Source organism: Tiliqua scincoides, chromosome 9, assembly GCF_035046505.1.
Source record: "Tiliqua scincoides isolate rTilSci1 chromosome 9, rTilSci1.hap2, whole genome shotgun sequence".
NCBI lineage: Eukaryota > Metazoa > Chordata > Lepidosauria > Squamata > Scincidae > Tiliqua > Tiliqua scincoides.
Genome location: NC_089829.1, coordinates 2,676,418 through 2,700,981, shown reverse-complemented (window position 1 = coordinate 2,700,981; position 24,564 = coordinate 2,676,418). Strand labels below are relative to the sequence as shown.

At 45.9% G+C, this 24,564-nt stretch overlaps 1 protein-coding gene across 2 annotated transcripts in view; it reads left to right on the top strand.

The window, feature by feature from the left end:
* The first annotated feature begins 2,963 nt into the window (after positions 1–2,963).
* LOC136659959 (zinc finger protein 420-like) overlaps positions 2,964–24,564 on the top strand; it is a 30,193-nt gene continuing 8,592 nt past the window's right edge. The window contains exons 1-4 of one of the 2 annotated variants that reach the window (XM_066636858.1): positions 2,964–3,012; positions 5,006–5,088; positions 5,326–5,452; positions 7,250–9,016. In XM_066636858.1, coding sequence (XP_066492955.1) covers positions 5,017–5,088; positions 5,326–5,452; positions 7,250–9,016 — 1,966 coding nt within the window. In that variant the 5' untranslated portion in view covers positions 2,964–3,012; positions 5,006–5,016. Of the gene's footprint in view, positions 3,013–5,005; positions 5,089–5,325; positions 5,453–7,249; positions 10,021–24,564 lie in introns of those variants that run through there. The other variant, XM_066636857.1, reaches the window with a different exon arrangement.

Genomic DNA, 24,564 nt, shown 5'->3' with positions numbered 1-24,564 from the left:
CGCCCGCTCAGTGTGCCCCCGAGGGGGCCCTGCGCAGCAGCCCCGTCCCCGGCCGCCCCCCGGGGGAGCCCCGCCAGGCCTCACCCCTCCTTCCCTCGCCGGGGGGGGGGGCAGCTGCCCAGCACGGGTAATGCAAGAGTGATGTCACCGCCAAGTGACAAAAGCTTCCCTGCTACAGCTGACCAAAAGTCTCTGTGGTGGGAGAAGTTGGCTTGGAAGGAGAGGCTGTTGATAGGCACTTGCTAGAGAGAGATACAGCTTTGTGCAGGGGGTGAGAACTCCCACCTGTGTCTCCAATCGCCCCATTTCTGACATTTGAAGGAGATCTGTCCACAGAAGACACTGGCTTCTTTTTTCTGCAAGTCACCTCATCCTAGAGCAGTGTTTGTCAGCCAGTGTACAGGAAGTACACAAGTGATACTTGAGGTGGTGTCTGGTGCTACTTGTGGAACCCCTTCTGCCTGGCAGCAAGACCAGCAACATGACACGACAAGCAGCAGTAGGAGGCTTCAAAGCATACTTTTCTGACTTTGAAATAGCCTCCCACCCACCCTGAGCCTCTTACTTGTGTCTGTCATGTTGCATCTGGCCTCCCAACCTAGAAGTAACAGGCAATGATGTCAGCACCAGTTACTTCCAGTGATATGTCAAATAGGTGGACAATGTGACGGTGGGGGACAAATGTTGAGAAACACTGTCCTAGAGTTTCTCCACCCATCTTCACAGCCAGTGAACGTGGAGGGGAGGGGGAGAGAAAATTGTTGAAAAATGCCCAAGAGTTTGCCTAGGGACCCAAGCTAGAGACGCCCTTGCTGACCAGGTCTCTCACCCCCACTGTGCGTTCCTGGCAAAACAGACCAAGGACTGCCCCTTCCTCCCAGCCCGCAAGCTCCCTGCAGTTTCCTCTCCCTTCCTCATATGGGTGGTGAAGCCCAACTGCCCTGCTCAGCCCACCCTGCCCTGAGCATAGTCAGCTGGTGGCTGACAGCATTTCTGTCATTGATAGCACTGGTAATGATCATTTGTAATGATCATGCCACCCTAGGCTGCCTGAGCATCAACCAGTCACTGGCTGGCTTTCAGAGCCCCCACAGCTCACCAGAAGGAAGGAATATCATGCCAGGCTCAGAGTCTTCTAGCAAGGAAGGCGCACCTGGGGAGTGCCACAAGCCCTTTTCTTAGTGCAGTGACTGGGGCAACTAAATGTTCTGCAAAATCCCAATCCAAGCTCTGCCTGGAGAACTATGCCCACATTTAGCTAATTAGCACCCCTTTTTTACCCAAGAATGACCCTGCAGTACTGCTGGACCCCACCACCAGGGTAGCTCGCCTGTTTAACCTACAGAGGTCCTCCTTCCTGCCAGCAGCCTCCCACCACTACAGCAGCCCCTTGGTCCTCAGCAGGTCTTGGTCACAACAGCCAAACACCACTCAGTGTCTCCAATAGTTTCTGCTCCAGCAGCTTCCAAAGCCCATTAGCCCATCAATTCCTTAGCCTATTAATCCAGTCTCCAAACTCTCCCGTCAGCAGGTGCTTTTATGCCTGAGAGCCTTATTGCCTTCAGTGGCTGCAGCTGTGCAGCACACCCTTTGCTGAAAGCCCAGGCCTTAACTCTTAAAGGGGCCACTGCAGACACCACATTCTACCTCCTCACCAGATCTTTCGCTATTCCACTACACAAAAGAGAGCTGTCACCCCTCCAGGTGCCTCTTGCTACACTGGAAACTGCAGGAGGGAGGGGTGGGTCCCCATTACCAGAGGTGGCATTCCACCCTTCCTGATATGTTTGAAGTGACCGCGCAAGGTCACTGCCTCTGGATCTGCTTTCTCGCTCTTAGCAAATGGGAAGCAGATCCGGGTGGCCCTGTCTTTCCCTGGCAGGCTGGAGGAGGTCACATCAGACTCAGGGTGCAGGGCTCAAGGTGACCTGTGTCTGTTTGAGAGTTCCAGCAGAAACAGGCTTGTCTTGGTGACCATCCAAAAACACGACTCTCCCTCCCAGCTTTTCTCAAAGAACTATCCAAAGACAAGAAAGAGGGGCTGGTGTAAATTTAAGGACAGTTAGAAGACTGTCCATTGGTTGTGAATGAGTGGGGGAGGAGGGCACAGGTTTAAAAAAAAGCACAAAAGCTCCTTTCCCTCTGACCCAGCACTGGGGCAAACCATGTTTGGGAACCCCTGGATATATACCTGTTCCCATATGAGGGAGGGATCATCAGCTGGGTCAGTCGGAAACAGGCAACCATTCTGCTTTCATCAACAGAAGCAGGATGCAGTGCCAGTCAGCCACACAAGCATGTCAGGAGGCCATTTGGATTCATAAACTGGTATTGGATCTGGGGCTGGACAGACTTGATCCAATGCCAATCTTTGAAGGCAATCAGGATGTGTAAAATTGTCAGAAACAAAAGCACATTAACCTCAAACATCCCCTCCTAAAGTGCCTGCAAGAGCAAGGGCCCGGTGTCATGCAGCACTCACTGCTCCTCGGAGAAAGTGATTGCAGATGCGCTTCCTAAGGGCCCAATCCTATCCAATTTTCCAGCCCCAGTGCAACTACAATGCAGCCCCATGGTAAGGGAACAAATGTTCCTATACCTTAAGGAGACCTCTGTGACTGCTGCCCCAGTGACAGGCCTCTGTGACAAGATGCAGCGCATGCCCCATTAGCACAGTTGCACCGGCACTGGAAAATTGGATAGGATTGGGCCCTAAGTCACTACCACGGACACAAATGGACTTAGTAGCGAGTACACAACATGTACTGTCCACAAAAGGTGTTGAAAGACCAGCCACCCAGGACAGTGACACCTGCAGTCACAGTGCTTGTGGGCGGTCCTCCCCGCCCGGAGGGGGAGCTGTTACTACGCAGTGCCTGGTTTGAGGGCTGGTGGGCTGCTCTCTCCCACTTTGTGTGGACTTCTCATCGGCTTCTTTTCCTGCCTGCTTGTTCTGAGTGCCCTGCAAGCGACCAGCCGCCTCTCTTGCTGTTGCTCTGCTCTGGCTCTGCAGTATGTCTATGTAAAACGCTCTGCATGACTCAGCCCTGCCGCCGTGACTCACCAGTTTTTCCCAGCTGTGCTAATGGGGGGGGGGGCGGGAAGAGATGCAGCAACCACTGCCCGCTTGTTGCTCACCCTGAGCAGGCAGAGGTGACAGTGCTGGGCTGCTTCGAGCAGGCAAGCTGGAGGAGCCATCGGACTTTCGGAGGAGCCTTTTCTCCTCTACCACATACACCCACTGTGTCCTTGCCCCCTACTTTCAGACCCCTGCTTTCAGACTCTACACCTTCCCCATATCTCAGGCATCTTTCTGCCTTGTGGGCCCCACCCCAGGTTACCCACCCTATGCAGACTAAGGAGTTGCAAGTGTCCCCTTCTCTCTCCAGCTCCAAAACTAGAAGCTCAGAGCAGGGCCAGAGGCAGCCCTCACACCCCCAACTGAGAGCAGGGATGTGTGAAGGGTAGGTGAAGAGGCAGGTGAGGCAGAGCTTCCCTACCAGAGTCCTTCGAAAGCAGCACAGGGCGTGTAAGGCACAGGGCGCAATCCTAACCCCTTATGTCAGTGCTTTCCAGCACTGGCATAGCGGTGCCAATGGGGCATGTGCTGCATCTTGCAGTTGGGTGTCACTCACGGAAGCCTCCTCAAAGTAGGGGAATGTTTGTTCCCTTCCCTCAGAGCTGCATTGCTGGAAAGCACTGACATAAGGGGTTAGGATTGTGCCCACACAAGCACAACCCAAGCACTTGAATGCGGGTTGTGAGTGCTTGAGTGCCTCACAATGCAGTGGTGCTGCTTTTCAAAGGACTCCTGTAGGGAGGCTCTGCCTCCCCTGCCTCCCCACCTGACGCACATCCCTGACTGATGCACTGAAATCATTCAGTGGATGCTGCACGGATGGGGAATGAAGTGGCGCTGTGTGACAGAGGGTGTCCAGGGCCAGAGGAGGAGAAGGGATCTTGCTCCACAGCTGGTGTTAGTGATGTAAAGACAGAATAAGTTTCAGGAGGAGGGCCTGGAAATAAAGACGTCCTATCTTACAGGCATGGAAAGGTTAAAAAAGGGAGGGTACAATTTCTGTGCGGAGGGAGTGTGAAGGGGTTTGTTCTATCATGGCCTCTGAAATACTGGAGTAAAAATTTTATAGTATGTCTTGCCTTCCTTTGGAGATGTCCTAAGGTAGATCTGTGCCTGTCCAGAGAGGAAAGTCTGTGAGACCCTGTGTGTGCCCATTATAGGGAAGGGCAGGACTGAGCTTGTTGCTTTGTCACTTGAAACCAGAAGTGAGGCCTCTTGTGGCCAAATGTCCCCATTGCATGCTAGGAACGCTGTTGGAGCACAATGATCAGGAATCTGTAGGTACGAGGATCTCGTATATCCTTAAAAGCAACTCGGCCCTCAGGAAAGGACAAAGCTTATGGTCACCATGCATTCTCCCTAAGGGCAGGTCCATGCAGCCAGGGAAAATTGGTGTTGTGCAAAATAAAAAGTAAAAATCCTTCAACTCCAGATTTGTTTGTTGTGAAGAGACCATGCTACTGACTTTTGGATATTTCTTTCCAAGACTGTTGTAAATAGCTGCCCTTTCAGCATATGTTTTCCATGCAGGGAAGTAGGGAGGGTGATTCAGACAAATGTATAATGCACCTTACTGGATCAGACCCAAAGTGCACCCATCCAGTCCAGCCCAGCCCATCATCCTATTCCCTGCAGTATTTAATTACACACCTTTCAGGAGCCTTTCAGGGCAGGTATGAAGGCAAAGCTTTTTCGCAGCAGCCCTCCCAACACAGACAGCCTCTAAACCCAGAGCAAGTGCCCATCAGGACTAGCAGCATTGCTAGACCTTCCTCCTCCATGAATCTGTCCAAAGCCATTGCAAAGCCAAGACTGGCAGCCATCAGTGCAGTTAATGGAAGGGAATTCAGACAAGGACCTCTGAAATGAAGTGCTTATTTGAGATTAAAGAACTTGTACAGCTTTCCTCCTTTCTCTCCCTGACAGATACTGAAGAGATGAGGCCAATGCAAACACACCCATCACATCTTTGTGGAGGAGGAGAAATGGCTGCCATGCATCTCGTCCAGGTAATGCAAGATGGCTAAGGAACTACTTGGATCCCTCCCCTAGTCTCATGTGTGCTTTTCCTTTTACTGCCAGGAGGCAAACAAAAGAGACTGTCAACATTCCCCACCTCTTTCCCTCATGGCTGTTTGCATCCTGCAGGAAGCATGCAGATCTTCTCACCTGCTAGATCATGTCTTTTGGGACTGCAGTCACAGAGAGGGATAACCCTCATTGGAAATTTCTCCTTGTTCTTTCAGGGCCCCATTTCATTTGCAGAGGTGTCTGTGTACTTCAGCAGTGCCGAGTGGGCTCTGCTAGACCAGCGCCAAAGGCATCTGTACGAAGCAGTCATGATGGACAATTATGAGAACGTGGCCTGTTTAGGTAAGGAGGCTCCCTTGGCTCTGAATTGAGAGATGCAGCAGGTGGAAATCTCTCTTCTGTTGGATATGCTAGTGAGTTGGTGGCTTAGCTGTGTGACAGCTGCTTCTGCACTGGATGGCCTCACATCCTCCCTGTCAGGTCCAACACAGATCTAGAAGGAACGCTGAACCTGGGGACTCTGTGTCAGTAATTGGTCGGAAGGCTTTGGACACCAATTCCCTTGGCCTACCTTTGGAGAAGGTGGGCTGGTCTTCAAAGGCACTTCCCCCTGGGTTTGGGCTCTCCTTCTCTGTGCCAGGAATCAGAGAGACACTAGTAGTTTTTCTTACCTGTGCAGCAGAGTGGCATTGCAAGCTCAGATGGGACAGCAGGTGGAGACATGCATTCTCTCCATGCATTCAAAACTCACTCCTCTATGATGGACAGAGGTTCTGGAATGAAGAAGCTCTTTATCTGAAGCAGTGGTTAGGGTTTGGAGTACAGAAACAGGGAATGTCTGCTGGCTATATCTTCACTGCAAATTATACAAGCATACCACTGTGATGGCTCCCCTTAAAGGATCTGGGAGTTGTAGTTTGGTGAAGGCTGTGAGCAGCTTTCCCAGATGACTGGGGATTCTTCTGGTCAAATATACTCCCAGGAAAACCAATATTTTAATCTCTGCATGTCTTGATTGTTCCTATGCTTAGCTTAGTAAGTGCACTTTCCATTTTTATCTGCAATGTGTAGAGAAATAAGTATTTCTCCATTATACACAGGCCTGTACACAATGTAGCCAAATCTCAGGGACCCATCTGATGCCTGCCTTTGAAACTGGTTGCATTGTTGCTCTTGTGGCTTCTCTCCAGAGATACCAAGATGCCCAAAGCTGACTCATCTGGTCCTTCAAGGCCTTGAGGGATCAGGAACACTCCCTTCTGGCAACCTGGTGCTGTGCTTGACCACATTGCAGGGAGCAAGCAGAATCCACGGCAGCTCTTAAAACAAAAATAGATCTATTTATAAGGGCAGCTTTGGTAGCAGAGTATCTCTCAGTTGGTTCAGTAATGCAGTCCAACAGAGATTTAGCAATTCTCTGGTGATGCCATCTTCCCACACTGAATGGCTGGGAGCTGGCCCTTATATGCACTTTGGGGGCCCATTCCTATCCAAATTTCCAGTGCCAATGCAGCCACAATGCAGCCCCGAACTAAGGGAAGAGGATTTCCCTTACTTTGAGGAGACCTCTGTATCTGCCCCCCCCCCCCTCAGCAGGATGCAGCACAAGTCCCATTGGCATGGCTGCGTCAGTGCTGGAAAGTTGGATACGACTGAGCCCTGGTTCTGTTTAGCTCCTCCCTGTTTCAGATAGCCCCTTGAGAGAGAAATTCAAAAGCAAACTGCTCCTCCTGCCTTATTTCATCAAACTTTGAAAGAGAAACCTGTAATTTGCATGCTAACTAACTTCATATAACCAGAAAAGGAAACAGTTTTCAGTATCACCAGGGCAAACCCTTCCTAGAGAACTTCTGACAGAGTTCTTCTCTTCCCTACATTTCAAAATGCCTTGTTCTTAGGAAGAAGGCATCCTTCCTTCTAATTTTGTGTTTCACTATTTCTTATTCTTGATTTTCAGTTGTGGACTTTATTTCCCTGCAATTCCTTTAACACCTCTAAAAGAAACACAACATGATATTGATTTATGGCAGTTCCAGATTGCTGTGGCTTCCCTGATCAACTGAAAAATGCTAATAATTTCTCCAACTAACTGGAGGCTTTTCCTTTAGTCTGTTACAAGCACTTCTGTTACTCTTTCAGCATCAGTTTGGAACCAGGTTGGAAGAAACAGGAAACAGAAATGTTCTTCAGAGCAAGGAACTTACACAGGGGAAAAACCCTTCACATGCCTGGAGTGTGGAAAGAAATTCAGTCGAAGCAGCAATCTTATGACTCATCAGAGAACTCACACAGGGGAGAAACCCTACATGTGCCAAGAGTGTGGAAAGAGCTTTAGTCAGAATAGCCACCTTACATCCCATCAACGAACCCACACAGGGGAGAAACCCTACATGTGTCAGCAGTGTGGAAAGAGCTTCCATCGCAAAAGCCACCTTATATCTCATCATCGAACTCACACAGGAGAGAAGCCCTATATGTGCCAGGTGTGTGGAAAGAGCTTCCATCACAGCAGTCACCTTATATCTCATCATCGAATCCATACAGGGGAGAAACCCTATACATGTCAGGACTGTGGAAAGAGCTTCAGTCAGAATGGTCACCTTACATCCCATCGACGAACCCACACAGGGGAGAAACCCTACACATGCCAGGAGTGTGGAAAGAGCTTCCATCACCGCAGCCACCTTGTAGCTCACCATCGAACTCACACAGGGGAGAAACCCTATATGTGCCAGGAATGTGGAAAGAGCTTCATTGTCAGCAATGATCTTACATGCCATCAGAGAACCCACACAGGGGAGAAACCCTATACATGCCAAGAGTGCGGAAAAAGCTTCAGTCGGATCAGCAATCTTATGACTCATCAGAGAACCCACACAGGAGAGAAACCCTATACATGCCTGGAGTGTGGAAAGAGCTTTAGTCGGATCAGCAACCTTATGATTCATCAGCGAACCCACACAGGAGAGAAACCCTATACGTGCCAAGAATGTGGAAAGAACTTCAATTCAATCAGCAACCTTATGATCCATCAGAGAACACATACAGGGGAGAAACCCTATACATGCCAAGAGTGCGGAAAGAGCTTCATTTTCAGAATCTACCTAATATGCCATCAGAGAACCCACACAGGGGAGAAACCCTATACATGCCAAGAGTGTGGAAAAAGCTTTAGTCGGATCAGCAACCTTAAGATCCATCAGAAAACTCACACAGGGGAGAAGCCCTATATATGCCAAGACTGTGGAAAGAGCTTCATTTTCAGGATCCATCTAAAATGCCATCAGAGAATCCACACTGGTGAGAAACCCTATGCATGCCAGCAGTGTGGAAAAAGCTTCAGTCGAATCAGCAGCCTCATAAACCATCAGAGAACGCACACAGGGGAAAAACCCTATGTATGTCTGGACTGTGGAAAGAGCTTCAATCGGAGTGGGTCCCTTATATCACATCAACGAATCCACACAGGGGAGAAACCCTATAAATGCCAGGAGTGTGGAAAAAAGTTTAGTCTGATCAGTAGACTTATGATTCACCAAAGGACCCACACAGGAGAGAAACCCTATACTTGCCAAGATTGTGAAAAGAGCTTCACTCGGATCAGCAGCCTTATGACTCACCAAAGAACCCACACAGGGGAGAAACCCTATACATGCCAAGACTGTGGAAAGAGCTTCATTTTCAAGATCCATCTAAAATGTCACCAGAGAACCCACACAAAGGAGAAACCCTACACATGTCAAGAGTGTGGAAAGAGTTTCAGTTGGATCAGCAGCCTTATAACCCATCGGAGAACTCACACAGGAGAGAAACCCTATATATGTCTGAAGTGTGGAAAGAGCTTCAATCGGAGTAGTTCCCTTATAACCCATCAACGAATCCACACAAGGGAGAAACACTATACATGTCAGGAGTCCAGAAGGAGTTTTAGTGCTCAGCCTGGTCCAATTGAGCATAAAAGGGACACACTGGAAAGCACCATCGATACATAAAATTATTGCCAAGTAATCAAGCTCAAATCATCACCTCGCCTTATCTCCCAGTTGATCAGAGGGCAGAGTTTTTCAACTCAAGCACAATCATTAGTTTCTGAGGTAATCTCCCTGGGAAATTCCAGCTACGGTTATCCTTTTATACTCCTCCAGAGAATTTTTAAAGAGATCCCTTTCCAAGAGATCCCCTATACATGGCAGGAGTATGGAAGATTTTTGGTGCTCAGTCAATGAGGAAACACAGTGGTGCAGTGATTCTCAAACCTCAGTACCAGGACCCAATTTCTAGAATGACAATCTGTCTGGACCCACTAGAAGTGATGCCATTAACATGGAAGTGATGTCAGAGCCAAAAGTGACATCATCAATTTAGGCTTCAACCCTAAGCTGCAATCAGCCAAAGGTCCCATTACACAACACACTCATGCTATTCTTATTATTATGCTATATTATCAAAACATTATTTTTGCATTTAAACAATCGGAATTTAAACATTGAAGCTTGGAAGACAAAGCAGAATGCAGACTTGGTTCCTTCTCCAACCTCACATCGCATCTTCCCACCTATTCAGGGCAAAGTACCAGGCCTCTCCTACTGGGAGCTGGCCCTGCCCAGCAGCTCTGTACCCTGTTTTTTTCAGCTCTGTATATTCAATGATGGCTAAGCTAGGTGCTACACAACTCACCTGAAATGGGCTCGTGACCCACCTATTGGATCCCGACCCACAGTTTTAGAAGCACTACGTGGGAGGGTAACCATATAGATGTGGGCCAGCAGAGAGAAACATTTTCAGAGCTCATTCCCTTTCTTTGCATCAAAGAATTGATGTTTGAAAAACTGATGTTTTTCTAGGGGACAGTTGAAATGTATATGAAGTCCAATTTCTCCTTGTTTTACAAAGAATAAAATATGTCCAATACTGCCAGTTATTATTTCCTAGAGACTATGAACCATGCTTTTCTCTTCTCCACATTTCAGGTCTCTTTCAAGCCTGGGGGAATTGATGGCGGCTCTACTTGGGCACTAACAGGACTCTTGGCCATTGAGCTGTGGGGTGTTGGGGGAGACTTCTTAATCTAGGTTTATAGGTACATCAGGAAGTTCAGGTTAAATTTCTTGAATGACAGTATGTTCTGAAACTGCAGTAAGAACACCAGCTCTCAAAGACTCCAAGGATGTCTGCAAAGCACAGTGGGCAGGCAGCTGCACAATGGCTTTTTCTAAGCTTGACATTCCAAGCCACAATTTAAGGTGTCCTTCAAGGAGCCAGTAAAGTTGCTCGTTCCCATCATGGTTTCCTTCCCAGGAGGGCCACCTGAGCCCTAAGCTTCAGCCAGAGCAAGTGGGTGCCAGTAGGTGGGCACAGCTCTTGGCAACATGGGTATGCACATGGCTTGGCCAGTGCATGCAGTGGGGGACTTTCCCCTGTTTGGGAAAACCTTGGAACCAGCTGCTGGACTGTGGAAAGTGCACTCACTGCCTTATAAGCACAGATGGCCAACCTGCCTTATTTTGCTACATAAACTGCTTTGTAAACCTCTTGTTGAACAGCAGCACAACAGCAGTTTATTCTTAATATTACTAAAAAGAATTTTTGTTTGTAAGGCACCCACAGAATTGCAGGCCCCTGTTTTAAGCATCCATCTTATGTATTAAGAACCTATTGCATTCCAGCTTTTAAATTGTATCCTGAATGATAGCCCCAAATCCACCCCACAGCTTTGACAGGGACATGGTTTACCCTTCTGACTTCATTGCCTGACTATTTCCTCCTGAAACAAAAGCGATAGCATGCTAAATCCCAGGGGAGCTCTGTGAGAGAGGTCTGGCCTGCCTTCTCAAAGGAATTTTTGGGAAGCAGGGACAAGCTAGTGGGGGATGGGAGGACAAGACATGCTGCTACTGCCCAGTCACCATTCCTTGAAAATCCTGGATTCCCCCCCCCAACAAATTTTTTTTTTTTAAATGATTCCAGGAAATGGGCCCTGTGCCTGAAAGGATTCCCTCTCTCTGGTCTGTTTCTTATCTCTGGCTGCAAGTGAGAATCCTACCCTGCCCTTTGCCGTACCCCACATGGACAGCCCAATAGTGCCCCACCTTTTGCAACCCCCCCCCCCCAAAAGGAGAGAGGGCTGTAATGTAGCAGTGCAAGTCACTATCAGAACCAAAATTGGCACCTTTTTGCTAGGCCAGTGGTTCAAACGTTTAGCACCAGGACCCACTTTCTAGAATGTGAATCTGTGTGGACTCATCAGAAGTAGTGTCATGACCGGAAGTGACATCAAGCAGGAAAATTTGTAACAATCCTAGGCTGCAATCCTACCCACACTTACCCAGGAGGAGTAAGTCCCATTGACTATCATTGTTAAAAGCATATACATAGTAGCCTGTTAAAAGTACAGATCTGTAACATTTCCCCAAATGCAGTCACATATTATGGTAGCATCAAGGCTAATATATTAAAAATAAAATATTAAAATGTCTAGCCAGCGAATCCACAATTTTAAATTTATTTAGCCATTTACCTACATTATACACATTCTTTTTGAGTTCAAGGGTCACCTGTTTCACTAGAAGATGCCGAGATACAGTTGGATTCTCCATGTTCTCCCTTTCTCTTCCCCCACTCTTTGGCTTGGGAGTTAAGCTTTTTTGCCTTTTATGCCTCTCAGGTTTAGGAGTGAAGCTTTTATGCCTCCCATGTGTCTGCTGTTGCGGTGGCTGGGGGTCAACGAAATGTTTACAAAACAATTCTTGGAGGGAGTTAACTGACTCCTGGAGGGTGCTAACACAGGAGGCTATACATTTTATTTCTTGAAAGAAAATCAAGGCGGTCCTCCCTGATATCACACACTGCTCCGCCATAAGAGGCAACAAGGGACTGTTAGGTGGAAACATACCCTCCTTACCCTCCTTTGAGTTCTGAAGTTTGTCCGCGTCAGTGTTATCTTCCAGGAGGCAGTCGGTAAGAATAGTATTTTCCTTTGTTGGAGAGGAGGGTGTAGAAGCTGTGTTGTGTCTCCCAGCTTGCAGAGATCTTTCATAAACAGGTTCAGAGGCATTCTCACAGCACATTCTCTCTTTACAATCTCTCTTTGCATTCTCTCTTTACAATCATCTGGCGTTAGCGCTGCTCTCCAGAAATCCAGTGTGGTCAATGGAAGTAATATGAGACTGGAAACTATACGCACCCAAGACAATACTGGGGAAGAAGACCTAGATTTTAGAGAACTTTTGTTCCAACTGGAGGCTGAGGAGGGATCTCTTTCCTCAGAGGTTTTGGAGGCTTTTAAAAATTTGTCTGCTGGAGAGACATAATTTGGATAAGATTAGAGTCCAACTTAAAGACTCTATGGCTGGACAGATGACCATGACCTCAACTGCTATTGGAACAAGGACTGCTCAGTCGAACTCTAACGTTCCCCACCAACCATCTGCTGTTCAACCGTCTAAAACACAGAAGCTTATTTCTTTGGGATGTGGAGAGGAAGACATTCAAGCTCTCCCATCAGATTGACTTACATCTGCAACACCTGATCTCACATCAAGGACATATTTAAAACTTCTTTCTTGGAATATTGCGGGATGGCGTAGCAAGGTTAATGATGAGACTTTCCAGAGATATTTATGTGATTTTCACGTAATCCTCTTGCAGGAAACCTGGTCTCAAATTCCTTCAAGGTTTTAATTCCTACAACATTCCAGCTTATAGAATAAGCTCCAAGGGGCGTTTGCAAGCGGGGATGACAATTTTTGTCTCTTTCCAGCTAAATTCAGAACTGGTGGTCACCAAGACAACTAGCAAATTATGTCATGCAGTCAAGCTTATTCTTAACAATCTCCAGTTAATAATTGTAAATGTTTATCTTCCTCCTGGCTTGAACAACCAATTATTATCCCAGAATTGGAGCACCTTCTCTAAAATTGTCACAGAGTTAGACATGGAATTTCCTTCATGCCATTGTCTTATCAGTGAGGATTTCAACGCCAGGGTTGGAAATTCAGAGCCGTTGCTCAGTACTGCCGCAAACTTAGATCCTGATTCATCTCTCCTTGATTTATTTTCTTTGGAAAGATTTTCCAAAGATAATAAAACGAATGCAGCTGGCCTCTATTTGGCCAGATTCTGTGTCAATTTTAATACAATATGGTTAAATGGCTTTGTAGATTTCCCCAATTCAAGTGAATTCACTTATGCTTCAGCCATTGGTTCCAGTGTTATAGATTATTTCTTGGTTCCACTTCACCTCAAGGTCAATGTTATTGATTTTTTGGTTGATGATCTAGGAATGAGTGACCATTTTCCTTTAATACTCAAGCTAGATTTAGGTTCTTTCCAGTACTCCACCCCAGATGTAGAGCTTGAAAATGAATATGAAATTAGGCCTAAAATCATGTGGAATACTACAATTAATCAGAAAATGAGCGAACAGCTCTACACGGAGCCGTACAAGAGCTATAGAATCCAACTTTTAAATGAGTCAGATCCGATAGAACTAATTAAGATATATGAGTTATTAATCTCTAGGGTTTCATCCACTTTAGTCTCCTACACTAGTATACCCTCTGCTAAAGGTGGTACAGGGGAGGGATCCCAAACAATATCCCCTTGGTTTGATAGGGATTGTATGGATCTCAAAAATCAGATTAGATCCGTTTACCAGCAATACTGCTATTCAGGGGCTATTCAAATTCCCGATACATATTTTATTCTAAAGAAGCAGCTGAAACAACTGATCCAAGAAAAGCAACATAATTATGCTTCCCGCTTGTGGTATAAACTACTAGCCGCCATAGAACATAAAAATTCTAAGCAATTTTGGGGTATAATCACCAATTCTGCTCAGAAAACTGCCCCTCGCTCTCAGATGGTCATCTCCCCACATGAGTGGTGCCGCTTTTTCTCCACCTTATATTGCCAGGAGGGTGAAAGTGGCTTAGCATCTTTTACTTTAAATCCTTCAGCAACCACCCCATGGCCTCCTGTATCCACTGAAGAAATTATAGAGCTAGTCTCTCAAAGTAAACAAGGGAAAGCTCCTGGGCCAGATTTGGTATTGTCAGAGATCCTGAAAGTGGACCCTGAATGGTGGGTCCCTATTCTATCCTCATTATTCACAGTGGTGGACCAAACAGGTATAATACCAGCTGAATGGACAAATGCTACTATAGTGCCTATTTACAAAAAAGGCGACCATCGTGATCCCTCTAATTTTAGACCTATAAGCCTTTTATCAGTGGGGGGAAAACTTTATGCAAAACATCTTTTAAACAAGCTGCTATCCTTGATGGAAGATCTGGGCCTTCCAGGGTGGGATCAGATAGGATTTCGAAAAGGATCTTCACCAATTGATCACTGTGCTGTTTTAGCTTATCTGATTGACAAGTACACAAGGCTAAAAAATCAAAAATTATATGTTGCTTTTCTGGATCTTAAAGGAGCCTTTGACTCCGTTAATAGATCGCTACTATGGGACAAACTAGTTAAACTCAATATAGACCCTAGACTTCTAACTCTTATTCAGAAACTTTATACAGGCACCACCTGCCAAATTAAATTTACATCTTCGGGGAAATTGACCCCCAAAATTCAGGTCGAAAGGGGAGTGAAACAGGGGTGCATTTTAGCACCCACTCTTTTTAATCTTTTTCTACACAATTTTACCCCCTTTTTGCTTCAGATAGATGGACATTTTTCCAAACTAGGTTCAATCCATATTCCAGCATTGCTTTATGCAGATGATGCAGTGCTAGTATCCTGCACACCTATTGGACTTAAGCGACTTTTAAATAGAACTTCTGACTATCTGAAATGTAACAAACTTGAACTGAACTCTCAGAAAACCAAAGTTATGGTCTTTTCAAAATCATGGAGCCCAGGTACTTGGTCTATTGGAGGGGAGAAACTGGAACAGGTCAAAAGCTTTAAATACCTTGGAATTCATTTCCACTACAATCTTTGCTGAGGTACTCATCAAAAATTGGTTACCAACTTGGCCCGTGTCACTTTGCAGAGCACCAATCGATTCTTTTTTAGTCAGGGCAATCGTTATATACCAGCTGCTCTCAAGGTATTTAATGCCAAGGTATCGGCACAGCTCCTGTACGGGTGCCCTATCTGGATTAGCTCTATAAATCACACCCTTGAGAGTATCCAAGCTAAATTTTTGAGGGCTATCCTGGGTTTACCTAAATCTGTACCATACTCTGCATTATGTTTGGAGACCGGACAATCGCTCTTAGTATCAAGAGCATGGCTTTTAACCATACGCTATTGGCTCCAATTACATTATAACGTGAAACCAGGCAGTCTCCTATCCAGAATGCTATCTGAGTCTGGTTCTTCTAAATGGTATAGCCAAATTAAATCAAAAATCGAATCAATTGGTTTTTCATTGGATTTTTTAAGTTTCTATCCATTCCCTGAAGTTTATCAAAGGGTAAAGCAAAGAATGCTAGACATTGAGGCACAAAACCTCTTTGAACTTGCTTCTAGAATTTGCTCCCCTCTTAATTTCTCTATCCCGCTAAAGTATGGGCAAATGGCTCCTTATCTGAGTATTCTGATCAACCCCTCTGAACGTCGTGCAATCTCTTTGGCAAGATTCAATGTGTTTCTATCCAAGGTCACAGAAGGCAGATATAGGCAAATACCATATAAAGAACGCCTCTGCCCTTGTAATTTGGGAAATGTTGAATCAATCATACACATTCTTTTTTATTGTTCTCGGCACACTAGATCCCGCCACACTTACATGACTCCACTTCTCGGCAAAATGAATGGGCTTTCGGATGAGGCAAAACTGAAGTGTCTCCTAAATGACTGCTCACCAGATGTGCTTGAGGGAATTTCTAAATTTTTACTTTTGGTGATTTCCAAGCCTTCTTAATGTAATTTGTCAAAAATGTTGATATTTTATGTTGAACTGTAAATGTTTTATTAGTAATTTAGTATCTTAACTCCGTTTTTGATAAACGGGATTAGGACTAATTATGTTTGCTTTTATGATTTCTCTATCTATGCCTAATAAAGGTTTATTCATTCATTCATTCATATTAAAATGAATGGGTATCCACCTGAATTTGGCTCATGACCTACCTGGTGGGTCCCGACCCACAGTTTGAGAAACACTGTGCTAGGCAACTTCCAGGCTTCATTTTACACACTGAGTTATTCAGTACTTAGCAATATATGGATATGGCGTGATTTTTATTATGTTGCATTTAGTGAGTGAAAAGTCTTCTACTGCTCTTTCCCTTCCCTGCTTATCTGTTATATGACTAATTAGATGGCTGAAGGGGAGTTGAAGTGTGAACGGCCAGCTGGCTGGATAGAGCAAAGATCAAACGCCCACAAAGGAAATAAAGCAGGACCCTGAAGTGGTTGTTATAACAAAAGGGCCCCTGAAAGAGCAGCTTCTGATCATTCTAGCAGAGGCTGGAATGCACAGCAGAGTCACAGCACCAGGGGGCTCCAAAGAGCAAGAATTCCGCTCAAGATTCTGTGAGGGGAGTGGCAAGAATGGAGCATGGACAGAGTTCTGCTGCTTTCCCCAGGAGAGAAAACCGATGCAGAATGTCCAGTCCAAGAGACAAAGGGGGAAGTGGAGAGAAGAAGAAGCCCATCTGCATCATGGAGTGGGGGGAGCAGGAGATAATAGAAGAGCTGCAGAACTGAGTTACCTTGCCAAAAAGCTGGCTGGGATAGGGAAGCAAAAGGGTCCTCATGTGGGAGAGCCTGGGCGAGATTCCTGGCTCTCTGCAACATGATCAGAGTTTATTGAGTCCACTCTGAGCATGTACAGAGTGCCTAGTCAAACAAAGGAAGTCAGACTTGCAGATTGCTTCAGCTAGATGCTAAAAGACACTTGTGTTTTTGCAAGAGGAAATAAGGCTAACAACAAGCCCCGAGCTGTAACAGGAAGTAGAAGCTGTCTAGAGGTGCATGTAAGAGGTGACTTCTAGAGAAATGTCTTGCAAAACAGGCACAGACCAGTTTGGGAACTTTCCACTACACTTCAACGTGTAAACAAGAGTTGGGGGCTTCAAATAGAGTAGGGGGGATGCAAGCAGAGGTGGGTTCTTCACATGAGTTGCTCAAACAGTTTTGATAGGTTGTGAGTTGGTGTCACATTTATGAATAACCAATCAGAAGTATAGCCAATGCATTGCAATGTTAATCTGACTTGTATAAAAGCTAGAAGCCCTGAGTATTCGAGGCTCAGCCTTTGGGAAAAGATTCTGCTGAGACACATTGCTAGGAGAACTTAAACTTACTCCTTTTGACCTCCTGGTGTCCTTTGATCCTTGTCTGAATTTCAACCTGCTACATTCGGAATGTGCAAGAATAAGCTGGAACGGCATATCAGATCCTCAGCATGTTCAGAGACAAGCTCTTGTTCAGAGACTTTTCATCTTTATTTTATAAAGCAGATAATTTATTAAATACTAAAAGAATAAGTTATTAAATTCCTCATTCACATATTGAATAAACAGAACCTCTCATGGACCCCTGAAAGGGGGCATAGTTCAAGCTTAAGGAGGCACCAGCTGGAGAGGCTATGGAGGCCAGGCAGGAGGGTGGAGGGCAACATAGTAGCAACCATTTCTCCTCCAAGAGGAACACAGTTCTTTCAGGCGACCTCAGAAATGTCTGTGTGTGTCTCAAGGGGCATGGAGAGGTTTGCTGCAGATCCAGTGCTGGGTGTCGGTACACCTTGTTTTGCTCAACTTCTTGTTGTTCATGTAGGGGCAAAGATCCTCACCTTTGCTTTGAAAGCTGCAACAAAAAACACCCAGAAAGGAGAGCCAGTGTTTTGTTCTGCTGTGTTTAAAGCCTGCCAAATCACTTTTTGAATTGCCAGGCCATTCCTCCCTCTCTGTTCTCCACAGAGAAGAGCCAGCTGCTGCCCGCGTACAAATCACACTCAAGTCCTACAGCTTGCAATCTTCTGTGTCCAGAACCTGCAGAGCCAGGCCATCCACGGAGCCAGCTGAGGTGGTTGCCTCAGGCACTTGCTTGCCTCCCCTGCTGCTCCTGCCACTTGGGATTGCCTGGGGAGCCTCTGAATGTTGGGGAAGATTCTGGGCTATTTTAGGGCGGCATAGGCAACTTCTGTGGAACACTGGGCAGGCTTGGTTCCCAGATGTGAACTGAAAATCTCCAGAAACATTTCCAGTCTCCTCTGACACTGAACTGTAGGGAAAGATCAGCTTGTCTTCCTTGTGTGGTCTACTAGGAGTAACTCCTAATAAGCTTCTAAGCTAAAAACTGGATTCTCAGTCCTTAACCCACTCACAGTGTGGTCATTTGCTCAATTTACATACCTGTTTCTTTTTTTAAAACTAAATATTCCATCATTTCTAGTAAGTTTTAGGTTGCAATTCTATGTATGCATGTTCCTGGTAAGCCTCATTAAACAGAATAGGACTTAATTCTGAGTAAACATGCATACAGTTACAATCCCCATTAAATATATGAAAAGACAAATCAGTCGCATTTTAGACATTGGATGTGCAGGATTCATTGTCAAGATTTTCTCCACAAGCAGGAAGTTTTACTTAAAGCTACCAAGGAACATTGACAAGGTTTTGTGCATTTGCAGAGAAGGACCCCTCAAACAACCCTCATCCTTTGCCTCATTGACCCAAAGTCTGGAAGAAACAGACTTACTTACTTGGCCAAGCAGAGTGAACCATTTGACTCTTTCCAAAGCCATTTGATTGCCTCCTTTTGGGGGTTAACCCAGTAATAAATACGGGTGATATTATTTATCAAAAAATCCTTTGAAAGAGAAAGAAAATAAGAAATATTTTATAGATGAATTAACTTTGCAGTATTCTGTCTTTGCCAACATACAGATTTTATGGATGGGGCAAGTTATGGAAATATTCAAATGCCTTTCCTCAATGTTCATATGCTCTATGACAGGGGTGCTCAATAGGTTGATCGCGATCTACCGGTAGATCGCGAGGCAAAATGAGTAGATCGCGGAGCCCTGTCTCTCCAAACTGTTAATATGTCAGTTTCATCTAGTGACTAGACGAAACTGACATATTTAGCTGACCCTAAACTGACACTGAAACTGACACTTTAGCTGCTCTTCAGGCATGCAGCAACAAAACTGACAAAACTGACTAGACTCCAGCAGGGGCTCCATACATTAAAGGGGGTGTCTGTCAGATGCTTCCTTCCCCCCTGGTAGATCTCCGGGCCTTGCTGGGTTTCAAAGTAGCTCTCGAGCCAAAAAAGTGTGAGCACCCCTGCTCTATGATTAGCAATTACCTCTCTGTGCTGTCCACTAGACAATCAAACTCCCATCTGTGCCCCATGATAGCACAATTAACCTGTGGAACTTTCTCCCACGTCATATTGTAGAGCCTGGTGTTACAGTTAACCTAATCAATGTAAAAATATCCAGAACAGCCATAAAACAGGCACAAGGCTAAGAAATAATCAGTCTCTGGCTGTATTGGATTTGGGAGGTTTTTCCCACCTTGTTTATTGGGGGGGGGGGGGGGTAGAAGTTATCCTGGTTGAACAGTGGTGATGAACAGTGGTGAAGAATAGTGGTGATGGTGCCCAGCACAGAGAGGACATTACGTTGTTGTGAATTTGTAGGTTGAAATAAGTTCCTGGATGTGCTAGTGGGAAAAGCAAAGCTCCAGGACCTCCCCTACAGAAAAAGCAGTGATATCATTAGCCAGAGTGCTCAGATGATACCTTTGAAACTTACTTAGCCACCAAAAAGCATCCAGCTCAGTAAGGAGTCCAGCTGAAAAATTTTCTTAGGGGCACAGGTTTAAATCGAGGGCTACCTGAGAGACAGTATGTAATTCATGTTATACAAAGGCTAAATTTCGCTGGATATTTACTTTGCAGTAAGTTCTACTAAATGCAGTAGGTGCTACTTCTATGTAAACATGCCTAGGGGTAAACATTACTAGAAGTAAACATTACTTCTATGTAAACATGCCTTTATTATACCTTTTATTTTTATTTGGGGTATTTTTTTAAATTCCATTTTTTAACTTGTTGTTTTAAACAACTGCAATCCCTTTTAAGAGTATATGTTGAGATGAGCGAGATCTTTAATTGAAGCATTATAAACTTCAAAGCAGAAATAAGTGGCAGGAGAGAAAAACATTCTAGGGAAGAAATTTGAAGTTGGGTTTTTTGTTTCTTATTGTCACAATGGGGCACCACTACGCAGGTGTGGGTGTGACAAGCTCCTGCACTTTAAAGCTCACCACTGCAGCACTGGATGTGTCCAGCAGGGGAACCACATTCTGCATGAATTCAAACTGTCCACCAAGGAAGCAACTGACAGAATCTCCAAGCGAAAGACCTGGAGGTTAGAAGGAACAGGCAAGTCCAATGGAGGGTCAAAGGCTCTCACCAGTTCTGGTTTTGGGTGTATTTTGACTAAAGAGGCTGCAGGAAGAGCAGTTCTTCAGGCTGTCACCCCAGGTCTTTTCGGTCTCAGAGATGAGGTAGCATCGTCCTTGGTTCTTGTGCCAACCTGGGAGACAAGAGGCAACTGATGCAGTGGCAGCTTCTTCACTTCTTTTTTGTAGCTGTTCATTCTCTTCTGTTCCAAGAAAAAGAAATTAAAAGCCATGATGTCTTTCACCTGCAGTTTCCAGGTGTGCATGTTATCTGGACAGAGAACACCAAAATGGTCTCCTAAAATTAAACACCCACCAAATTGCAACTCCTGAACTCCTGAATTGCAACTCCTATTCACAGTCATAGATGTACACCCCATGCAGCTGTGCCAGCATGGCTTCTACTGTATCCTGCGGCGGAATTTCAGCATGTTGAGGCCTCTTTGGGGCAATGGAATATTTGTTTGGTGCAGAAGACACCAAACTTTTCCGAGTGGTGAAGACCAGAAGTGATTGTGAGGAGCTCCAGAAGGATCTCTCCAAACCAGTAGAATTGGGGCAGGAGAAAGAAAGCGTGGCTGTGAGAAGGGAAGGAGATGATGGAGAAAGGAAGGCTGTTGCAACTTGGACAGAAGACATGCAAATATGGGGAGGGAGGGGGAACCATGGCAGGAGGCAGGGAACAAACAAGAGGAGGTGGACAAGACAGAGGAAGGAGAACTGAGGGACCCTGGAGAAGGCAAGAGATACCAAAGAGGGTGGAAGGAGGCTGGACGGCAGGAGGAGGAGGATGAAGAAGATGGTGGCAGGAAGATGTTGGGAATCTTAGCCCAAAGAGACAGAAGGATCAAGCAGGGCAGAGACAGGAGGAGGAGAAGACTGGTGAGTGGTGAGGGCAGATGACAAAAGAGGGCATGAGAGGAGTGGGGACAGGGTCACAGGGTCACAGGCAGAGGGAAGATTTGCTGGAGAGCCCAGTGAAGAACTGGCACAACTCTGTGCAATACGCTTGGAAAAGACTACCCAAAAAACACACTTGGAAAGAGACAGAACTGCTACTAAAAGCCTTCCACAGTGCTGATTTCAGGGGCTGGGCCTTCTGGGAGACACCAATGATGTTGCATCCCAAACCTTTTGACACAGAGTTTATTTCATGGGTTTATACCCTAGGGGGGTGCAAGCACAGCAGCCTCCAAAATTTGCAGTAGTGGCAATTTCAGCATCCTCCAAATTATTTGCCAGCCACGTTGATGACACTATAGAAATTCTCTTTTTTCAGGTTTCCAATTGGGCGTGAGGGACTCTGTGCCTACCTGCATGGAGATGTGGTCAGATCAGCAACATGCACAGAGAAACGGCGTTGAATCTGCAGCAGATCAGCAGGGATGAGAACTCAAGTCAGGTGACTCGAGTCAGAGTCACAAAACAACGTGTTTTCTGCTGACTCATTTACACTTGAGTTGGGCATGTCAGTGACTCCAGTACTTACTTGAGTCTGAGTGTCTGAGTGTACTTGTTTACTTTTTTTGCGGCATGAAAGACCTCGTGTGGCCATCATTCAGACTGGGTGAGCAGCAGGGAAGTTCCAGCCAGGAGGCAGGGAAGGGTTAATGTTTTGGTTTTGCATCGAGCAGGAGGGGGGGAGGTGGAAGTGGGCTCCCTTGTCCCTCTCTGAAGGAACCTATGATCATTGGATGGGGGCTTTTCCCCTGGACGAGTGAGGGGAGAAGGTGGGGGGGGGGAGGCAAGTCCTAGCCATCCAGCAGAAATTCCTGTCATGGCTCCAGCATGTAGAGCCATGACAAAAAAGAGCTGCAAAAAATCAGGTACAAAACATTTTTGTAGAGCTGCAAAAAATCAGGTCATGCTGGTAAGTGGCATTCCTGGAAGTTTTCCCACCAGAGGCCATGACCCCATCCGCCTCCCCCCAACCCGGAAGAAATTGTGGTGACATCGTAGTCACTGTAATTACCACTGATGCACTGCCTCCCCTATTCCCCCTTTGAAAAAAGGAGGGAGGGAGCCCAGGCTCCAATGGAGCCTTCTACGCCACTTCTAGGAGCACAGAAGGCTCCAATGGAGCTTTTTCGCACTGCTGGAAAGCACCCAGGAAGTGACCAGCAAAGTGACCGGAAGTGACCGGAAGTGACCGGAAGCAGTGCAAAAGGCTCCTCCAGAATTGGAGTTGTACACTGCTTTGCTTCTGGCTCCAGTGGAGCCTTTCACACCACAATCAAGCAGCGCAAAAGGCTCCATCAGAGCTTCTTGACGCTGTTGGTTAATGTACTTAGGACAGAAGCAAGTGCCACTTCCAGGATTCACCTGTTCTGGGCACTGCTTCCAATGGTGACAAGAAGCCCCAGAAGCGGTGCACATCTCCTCTGGAACAAAATATTGCAACAGAAACAGAAACTTTCTATATGTATTTATGGTTCTTATGTATTTTTATATGATTGTAAGCCACCCTGAGTGCCTTTTCCCCCCAAAGGAAAGGCATTATTGAGAATAATAAGGAAATGTGAACCCAGCTGCCTTCTAATAAGCCACTGTAAAGCTTTGCAAAACTGAAAAAGTCAATGCCACTCTTCGCACTAAACATTTTCTAAAATTATTTTGGGGGAAAAATATGTTATTTAACAAGTCATGGTATTTGCTAAGTTTTAAATTCTAATGTGGTGATCAGCGATAGGTAGAACCCACATAAACAAAAACACATAGACGAACAGGCCTTGCTGAGGGAGAGTCAGCATGGCTTCTGTAAGGGTAAGTCTTGACTCACGAACCTTATAGAATTCTTTGAAAAGGTCAACAGGCATGTGGATGCGGGAGAACCTGTGGACATTATATATCTGAACTTTCAGAAGGCGTTTGACACGGTCCCTCACCAAAGGCTACTGAAAAAATTCCACAGTCGGGGGAATTAGAGGACAGGTCCTCTCATGGATTGAGAACTGGTTGGAGGCCAGGAAGCAGAGAGTGGGTGTCAATGGGCAATTTTCACAATGGAGAGAGGTGAAAAGCGGTGTGCCCCAAGGATCTGTCCTGGGACCGGTGCTTTTCAACCTCTTCATAAATGACCTGGAGACAGGGGTGAGCAGTGAAGTGGCTAAGTTTGCAGATGACACCAAACTTTTCTGAGTGGTGAAGACCAGAAGTGATTGTGAGGAGCTCCAGAAGGATCTCTCCAGACTGGTTTATGTTCTTAAACCAGACTGGTTTATGTTCTGGTTTATGGTCCAGTTTATGTTCTTAAACTACAATTCCCAGGAAGCCTTGCAGGTCTCTTGTTATCTGGTGTGCTCCCTGAGGCATTTGGTGGGCCGCTGTGAGATACAGGAAGCTGGACTAGATGGGCCTATGGCCTGATCCAGTGGGGCTGTTCTTATGTTCTTATGTTATGTTCTCTTTGGGGAGCTGCAATAATTTTGAGGAGTGTAGGGCTGTAGAGACCAAAAAGTTTGGGCACCACTGTAGTAGCCCCATCAAGGCTGCCCTGTGCTCCATAAAATTTTTTATCTCCATTCTGTTCTGGGATGGGAAGAGTGAAGGAGGGGAGGTGACTGCATTAAAGAAATAGTTATTTGATCTTCTAGGTAGGTCTTGTCAACAAGTTACCAGGTAGTAAATAGCACTCTGCTCATGCTCAGATATGATTTTCTCTAGAGTTCTAGTTCAAAGCCTTAGGAACACAACATTCATTAGACTTTGCTCCTCTCCCATAAATTATTTCTGCAGATCTGCTTGCTTGTGTAGCTTTCAGCTGCTTTCAGATGCTCCTGGCAGCTCTGGAAATCAACATCAATCCTCCCCTCCGGACTGAAAGCAATTCTGCTGATATTCAAGGGGTTGCTCTGGCTAAATGACATAACATCATGTTGGGGAAAGGGCCCAGGAATAGCACAGAGCTGGCAGCCCCACATCCAAATAACCACCGGCAGATGTGTCCACTTGGGCTAAAGGGATTGGCTGATCCTGTCGTTTCCTGCCCAAGAGCTGAAAAGCACCATCTTTTCTAAAAGTGGCTGCTATGAGCATTTCTTGTGATAATTTCCATTGTCTGGAAATGCTGCTGCT